Source organism: Nomascus leucogenys, chromosome 14 (assembly GCF_006542625.1).
Source record: "Nomascus leucogenys isolate Asia chromosome 14, Asia_NLE_v1, whole genome shotgun sequence".
In the NCBI taxonomy this organism is placed as follows: Eukaryota; Metazoa; Chordata; class Mammalia; order Primates; family Hylobatidae; genus Nomascus; species Nomascus leucogenys.
In genome coordinates, this window is record NC_044394.1 from 63,366,570 (window position 1) to 63,374,220 (window position 7,651).

General features: G+C 42.7%; 1 protein-coding gene across 4 annotated transcripts; it reads right to left on the reverse strand.

Moving 5' to 3' along the window:
* Positions 1 to 342: 342 nt before the first annotated feature.
* Positions 343 to 3,107, reverse strand: LOC100598245 (regenerating islet-derived protein 3-alpha). Of its 4 annotated transcripts, none has more exons than XM_030827611.1 (6): positions 3,061 to 3,107; positions 2,663 to 2,851; positions 1,989 to 2,107; positions 1,666 to 1,803; positions 912 to 1,038; positions 343 to 633 (listed from the first exon to the last, which is right to left on the reverse strand). In XM_030827611.1, exons 2-6 carry the CDS (start codon positions 2,736 to 2,738, stop codon positions 566 to 568), a joined length of 528 nt encoding a protein of 175 aa, XP_030683471.1. In that variant the 5' UTR covers positions 2,739 to 2,851; positions 3,061 to 3,107; the 3' UTR covers positions 343 to 565. The 4 variants fall into 4 exon arrangements, with proteins under 4 accessions (XP_030683471.1, XP_004090484.1, XP_003268777.1 ...); XM_004090436.3 differs by having other exon boundaries at positions 2,663 to 2,749; positions 3,061 to 3,101; XM_003268729.3 differs by having other exon boundaries at positions 2,663 to 2,772; positions 3,061 to 3,086.
* Between the last annotated feature and the right edge of the window lie 4,544 nt (positions 3,108 to 7,651).

Below are 7,651 nucleotides of genomic sequence, written 5' to 3' on the forward strand. Positions count from 1 at the left end.
CCTATCTACCATCCTGCTGATGCCATTCTCTGAGAAGTACTATTCTAAGCACCATCAGAGCCTCCTAAATCTGTTCATGTCACATTGTCAGGTTTGGGCTATGGGAATGGGAGGGCAGTAAGTATGTGGGAAAGAAATATCCTCATCTCTCCACAACACAAATCCTACATGAGCAGGATCCACGCCCCCATCATAACACACTGGTAGGGATGCACAGTTCATCATTTTCCCCAGAGGCCTGGGTGAATAGGGAAGAAGCAAGACCCACAAAATTTCCTCCCCTTGATCACTTTGTCCTTCTCCGAGTATGGCTATGACACTGGCACATACAAGACAAAGAAGTGCAGACTAAAAATTTTATTATTGCTCTTTAAAGCCTTAGGCCATATGACAAAATGAAGAGACTGAAATGATAGCGGGGAGGAAGAAACAGAAGGAAGATAAGAATGAGGTGGTCAGGTTGGGGGAGTTAAGCGAATATTCTCTTCCAGGGTGAGTCCTCACACTGGTCTCGTGCCCATGATGAGTTGCACACCAAACACAGGCTGCTGACTTCCCTCCTGCCCTAGTCAGTGAACTTGCAGACATAGGGTAACCTCACATTACAGTTGTAATCTTTCCACTTCAGAAATGCTGGAGAGACAGAAGCCATAAATGGAATGGGGCTGAGGAAGCTTGTGAATCCAATGAAGAGGCATCCCAGGTTTTAGCCTACAAGTTAAAGCCTCTCCCTCACCTTCACCAGTGTCCCAATCCAGGAGAGAGATTCAAAGAAAGTGGAGAAGAGAGGAGATGAGAGAAGACACACTAACATTATATTTTCTAGCTCTGGAAGATTTCCTGAAGGTCAGGCCCAGGAATGGGGGATGAGATGGAAAACACTGGGAAGAGGCAGCTCCTCTGTTTCTTACCTGTGCTTCTCGACAGGCTCGCACAGTAGCCGGGGCTTGAGACAGTGGAGGGATTTCTCTCCCATGCAAAGTAATTCATCACATCACTGCTACTCCACTCCCAACCATCTCCACTGGGCTCGGTGCCCTGTAGAGTAGAGGAGGTAGCCAGGTGAAGGGAATGGCCATTGCAGCTCTTCTTGCATGGCCCCTTAGCTGCAACACCTGATTTGCTCCCCAGCATGAGGAAATTTGGTCTGCTATTCCAGATGCTGCCGGTGAGTAGGAACCTCTTCCTTGACTCCTCATTGCTATTGGAAAATGCCAGCCAGTAAACACAAGACCTTTGGAACCACTCAAGGTAATATGTTACTTGCAGAACAATAATTGATGTAGCATTTGTGATTAGCTTGTGAACCTCAAAGGTAATGTCAGTCCTGTATGGGGGCAAAAATTGATCCTATCTTCATTAAGGGTTCCTTCAGAATAGTAGGCAAAGACTCCATGAAGCTCAGAGAATTATTAACGCAGCCTCATATGAGAATTATGTAATATGCCTGAGGAAGGCAGATTGATTTTATCTGAAAGATAGAGACCTCCACAGAACTCAGATCTTCAGATGCTTCATGGCCTTCCCTTTTCCCCCAAATATTCCCCAGAATCTGAGATCCAGTGCTCCCTGAAGTACTTCCTGGGCAGGCACAGGGGACAGGGAGTGGGCCTGGGCAACAATAGCACCTTGAGAGATAACAGAGAGGGGAGGATATACTCGCACCTGTGTGGGGTCATGGAGCCCAATCCAGACGTAGGAGTAGCTGTTACTAATGCTCTTCACCAGGGAGGACACGAAGGATCCCTCAGCCCCACTGAGCACAGACACCAGGTTTCCAGAGGGCCGCTTCTGGCAGGCCAGCTTTGAGGGGGACAGAGAATGAGAGGGAGCCTGAGACCTGCTGGGGGAGCACAGGGCAAAGGTAGGTGGGAGGAGGACTGTGTGAAAGATAAGTGTGTTCATCCTCATTCCCAAGGAACTCTCCTGAATGGAGACCCTCCTCCCCCTGAGACCTGTCACCTCCAACCCCACATCTAACCACTCACATCTGCATCCATCCAGGATTTTGGTGACAAAAACAAGGCATAGCAGTGGGAGCCATAGGCCTTGGAGCCTTTGGGACAGCGGATCCGTGGAGAGGGCAGTTCCCTCTGGGGTTCTTCACCTGAGGTGGAAGAAAAGGGAGAGAGTAAAATGAAGAGTGGGGGTGGGTGGGAGATGACCTTGGGGAATACCTAGGCCTGTCCTTGGGCAGGAAGACCACATTCCTGACACCCCTTCGTCTTCCCTTAGGTTTTCAGAAATTCTTTATTTCAAAATAGCCCTAGTAAATGGAGCACCATCTAGTCTCTTATTACCCTTTCCCCTTATTCAACCATTCAACTCTCCTCATTCTGGGCTGTCTCTATATTGGGTCCTCCAATCATTGTCCCTCCCCACATCTCATTACTGACCCTCCAGTGTATATTAGAGTCCGCTTTCCCACCAGTGTATATTAGAGTCCACTGACTAAATGGAAGCCATCTCATTCCATTGTGAGCGGACCACCGTGGAGCCTCCCACTGCAAGTTAACCTGAAGGAAGGAGTGATGGTGCAATAACTGCAGGCAGGTTCATTAGACACCACGTCATTACCTCACATGACACACAGGAGCCTTCCTCCTCTTGTTGGCTCTGAGGATTCATAGGGAACCCAGTGCTAGAGACAGAGCAATCTCACCTTGAACCTGAGACAGGAGCATGAGGCAGGAAAGCAGCATCCAAGATACACTGGGCAGGGCCATGGGAGGCAGCATAGTGTCTGCGACTTGAGGAGGCAATCAGGGGTCACTGAAGAAAGCGTAGTCAGTGGGACAACACACAGATACCCTACTGCCTCATGTCTTTTTCCTTCTCTAGTCCCCTAGGACTAAAGTGATCTTGGTGACATCCATCATCTTCTACAGTTCTGAATGAGTTGTGAATCTGTGTACTCTCCCATCCCTGAGCCCTCCCAGGACACCCTTGCTGAGTCTCAGAGTTCCTGTGCTCCCTGAGGAAGGGACCCTCCCATGTATTCTCCTGTATCATGTGCAGTAGCTCCTCCCTGGGTCTCATCTTCTCTCACCTCCCACTTACCTCTCTGGTGGGATATGGTATGGTTTGTCTGGTCAGGAAAAAGTGGGATTTTATAAGAGGATCTGGGGGAGGGACGTTGGAGTGAAGAGTGACAATGAGTAGGCAGGACAGGGGTCATGGGGTGGGGTTGGCATGGACTCTTCCTGGAAAAGGCTAGGGATTTTCCCAGATGTTGCCTCTTTCCTGTTGGCAGGCCAACACTTTCCCTAGGAAGAGGTGAAGTTTGCTTTTTCCTCTGCATCCTCCTTGTCAAAGGCCTGTGGCACCAAATGTGATATGAAATCTTCTAATGTGGACATCTGAAAGAGGAGTTCCTCTGGTGGGTTTCTTAAGAACCCACTTCTAGAGGCAAACCTATGTATTTCTTATTACCTTGCCTAGTAAGATTAAATCAATGTTAGGTGTTAAGTGAAGATTTGTAGGTATTATAAGTATCATAGACAGTTGAGGACATAGATGGTACTGAAGCTAAGAATAGGAGTGAGGGTTCAGGGCCATTATGAAAGCATGATAGCTAATTTTGATGAAACTTCAGAATTGTCTGACAAGTCACTAGATGAGCCAAAATCTTATAGAAAATCAGGTGAATGGACTTGTCTTTCCAGTCTTCAGCAAGAAAGAACTTCCCCAGTGGAGAATGACAATGACAATGTGATAGAATAAGAGGTAATGAAGGAACACAAGACATAAGAAGGACTACAGTCAAATAATGAGGATCAAAGAAGAATGAATAATAGTTAAAGAAGGGAAGAGCAACCATTGTGTAAAATCATAGGTCAGTTGGCCAGGTGCTGTGGCTCAGGTCTATAATCCCAGCACTTTGAGAGGCTAAGGTGGGAGGATCACCTGAAGCAAGGAGTTCAAGACCAGCCTGGGCAACACAGTAAGACCCTATCTCTACAATTTATATTTTAATGTAAGCCAGTTGTGGTGATGTGTGCTTGTGGTCCTAGCTACTCAGCAGGCTGAGGTAGGAGGACCTTCAGTTGAATCCAGGAGTTCAAGGCTGCAGTAAGTTATGATCATGCCACTGCACTCCAGCTTAGGCAACAGAGTGAGAGCCTATCTCTAAATTTTTGTTTTATGATGTTGTAAACATAATTCTGAATTGCATGTAAGTCTCTATTACATCGAAATGCTCACTACTTGTAGGTTGCTTATGAGCTTCCTTGCTGGACTGCCATTTGGCTCTACATTAAAAGCCCTTTTCATTGCATTCTTACTGGGCAAATGGTCAGCTTCATGTGGGTATACTGACAAAAGTTCTTTTAGTCACATTTATTTTGGAGTTAGCAGTTTGGTGCCTCTGACAAGCATACTACATTGCCTATACACTGGTTCAGGTTCAGTTTGGCCAGTCCAGGAAAAAGTTAGGCTGGGAATTTCTACAGACCCTGACTCTCACGCTATTGTTGTAATATGCCAGTTTGTATGCAGATGTTTATAGTAGAGATCTGTGACGAGGTCATGAGATGTAGCTCATCCTTAATTCACGTCCTCAAAATTCAGTAACCAAAATTCAATGCAATTTCTCAAATAATATGAGAAGAAATATAGCCAGCAGATTATTTTGTTAAAAAGGATTTTTTTCCACAAAATTTATACAACAATATGTAAACACATGGAGGTAGGGGTAGAAGGTAACCAGAGGGTAGAATAGTTACTAGAGGCTGAGACGGGTGAGGGGAGATGAAAAGAGTTTGGTTCATCATACAAACATACAGCTAGATAGAAGGAATATGTTCTAGCTTTTGATAGTACATAGAGTGACTATAGTTAACAACAATATGTTGTATATTTCAGTATAGCTAGCAGAGAAGATTTGAAATGCTGACAGTTTATTATTAAAACTCACTTTTATTTCTTAATTGAAATAATGTGACCTTTGTAATAAGCCTTAAGGTTATAAAATCCCTAAGTGTAAAGTGAAATTTTGTTTGCAATGAGACTCACTAAACTCACTAAAGTTGAGTTGTTTTTGTTTTATTTTTCATTGTTCTTCATAACAATGCTTATTAAGCAAGCACTGAGAAGTTTGTTTAAATATTGTATTTCTTGAGCTGGTTTTGAGTTATATAAAAATCTACTTCTTAGGGATGACACAGGAATTCTTATTCTTGATGTAACCAAGGCTGAGTTTTAAGGCGCTTCCTTTACCAAAATATATCCAATTTGTACTTTTATCCCTATTATCTTCTGAATCAGATATTTGCACATAAGACTTGGTAGTCATTCTTAGAATTATACAAGTGAAAAATGATCTCTCTGCAGGAGTCTAATACATTTGTTTCAAGGATGGTAAAATGTAGAGGTTTCCTGGAAGATGGCTCAGCAGGGCCCATGTCAAAAATAGCCTTGAACTGTATCTCACTGGAGATTTATCACTAAAGTTCACCCCTTTGAGATATATTAACCAGATGTCCAGAATGCCACTTTGGTCCTTTCATCTTATCCTACGACTGTCAGAAGAATTGGGAAAGGGATAAGATTAGGTGCTGAGCAACTATAAAACAGGAAAAAGGGACAAAACTTCAAAGTCCCTGAGGCCAATGAGGGAAGTTATTAACATCAAAGAACTGGAAAAGTGATAACATAGCTACTGAAATTTGGTCAATTATACTTAAGCCATGAACAGTAACTATCATATGACCTGTGCAGTTATTGGAGGCAATAATTTTTATCAGAAAACTGTGTTAATATTTATTTGGTTTCAAATTTTCACATTGATCTTGGAAGCGTTCCCTGTTCATATCACGTTTGCTCTTCTAATGTTATCTATTTGGGTATTTTTAAAAGGCTATTGCTTTTTATTGATTTTTCTTTTAGAATAAGCTAGTCATAATACAAAATGTTCATTTGGGAAAAAATTAAGACAATATTTTCAATTAATTACCATAAATCATACTCAAACAACTTGTGGGTGATAACTTTGCAGATCTGAACTGTTCACAATGTATCAGAGTTCACATCTCTCGTGGTAGCAAATAAAAATAAAAATAAGAAATAATTCCATAGTCATGTTGCTTTTCTTTTTGTAATAAATTATCTTTATCATACAGAAAACATTTAACAAACAAGTATAGACTGACAATCTAGAATCTACAGTGATAATATCTTGCCATCTTTTTTAGCTTTATTTTTTAGAGAAATGAAGCAAAAAGAAGTAATACAATCAAATTAATATTAATAAAATGATAAATAATACAATAGTAGTCCATTTATGTTATTCCTCAGTCCCACTTATTTCCATGCTTCTCCATTACCAGTTTTATAATTATTTTTCCTATATATATATATATAAAATATATATATATATATTTTTTTTTTTTGCAGTTGCAAGATTTAATAGAGTGTAAACAGAGCTCCCATACAAAGGGAGGGGACCCAAAGAGGGTAGCTATTGCTGGCTCAAATGACTGGGTTTATATCCTGATCATTGTCCCTCACGCTGTGCTCTCAGGTGATAGATGATTGGCTATTTGTTTATCTCCTGTTTTTGCCTAATTAGCATTTTAGTGAGCTCTCTTTACTACTTGATTGGTCGGTTGTGAACTAAGTAGCAAGCCCCATGTTTAAAGGTGGATGCGGTCACCTTCCCAGCTAGGCTTAGGGATTCTTAGCCTAGGAAATCCAGCTAGTCCTGCTCTCAGTACCCCCTCTCAACAGCAAAACCCAAGTGCTGTTGGGGAGGTTGGCCAATGACTGCTCTAACTGCTTCCTGCTGAACTGGGGTGTAGTAGGGGTTGTGCAGTTGAGATTTCCTCGGGAGGGGTGGCTTCAATGTCATTAACATTGGAGCATGGGCTAGCGGGCTGGTCCAGGGGTCCGCAGTAGATCTTAGTCTTGGACTGCATCTGGGACTCCATTTGAAGAACGATTTGTAGTTTTACAGCTTCGATTCCACAAAAGACAAACTTAACAAGGAGGTTAAAGATACAGGGATTGAAATGTGTGGCCTGCAGTGCAGGAGATTATTTCTTTGGCACACTTCACAGGCCCTGACTATCTGCTTGATAGTTTTGAAAAGGCCTGGTCCAGTAAATAATAATTTGGCCATCTGATGGGTTCCATCAATGCCTAAGTGAAAGTTTTGGTGAAGGGTTTTAAGTAATTTCCATTGGTTAGCTGCAGGCAAAAGTATTTTTCCTTCTTCGGTGGCTAGCCATCCTTAAGGGAGGAAAGTATGTCCTCATGAGGTTCCCCATTCTATTTATCCTGTGGAGTACTGGGGCATGGTTTCCTGGAGGGGATTACCCTATACTAGGGATCCCTCTATAAGCATTTCTAATGGAGGGTCCTGTTTTGCAGCTCTTTTGGCTTCAATATCTGCTTGGCGGTTCCCTTCTATTTCCCTTTCCTTTCTTTTCTGATGACCCTAGCAGTGTAAGACTGCCACCTCTTTAGGTTTCTGTACAGCCAATAATAATCTCCTAATGGCTTCCTGATGTTTGATAGGTGTTCCCTCAGAAGTTAGGAATTCCCCTTCTCTCCATATTGCTGCATGGGCATGGAGGACTAGGTAAGCATACTTAGAGTCTATATATATATTTACCCTTTTTCCTTCTCCTAATTCTAGTGCCCGAGTGAGAGC

Bases quoted from the DNA above. Each gene is read 5' to 3' on its own strand.
- LOC100598245 (XM_030827611.1), bottom strand. From the start codon at position 2,738: ATGCTGCCTCCCATGGCCCTGCCCAGTGTATCTTGGATGCTGCTTTCC. The intron at 1,804-1,988 runs GTGAGTGGTTAG...TCCCCCTCAAAG, and splicing joins AATCCTGGATGGATGCAGAT to CTGGCCTGCCAGAAGCGGCC. The intron at 1,039-1,665 runs GTGCGAGTATAT...TCTACTCTACAG, and splicing joins GGCTCCATGACCCCACACAG to GGCACCGAGCCCAGTGGAGA.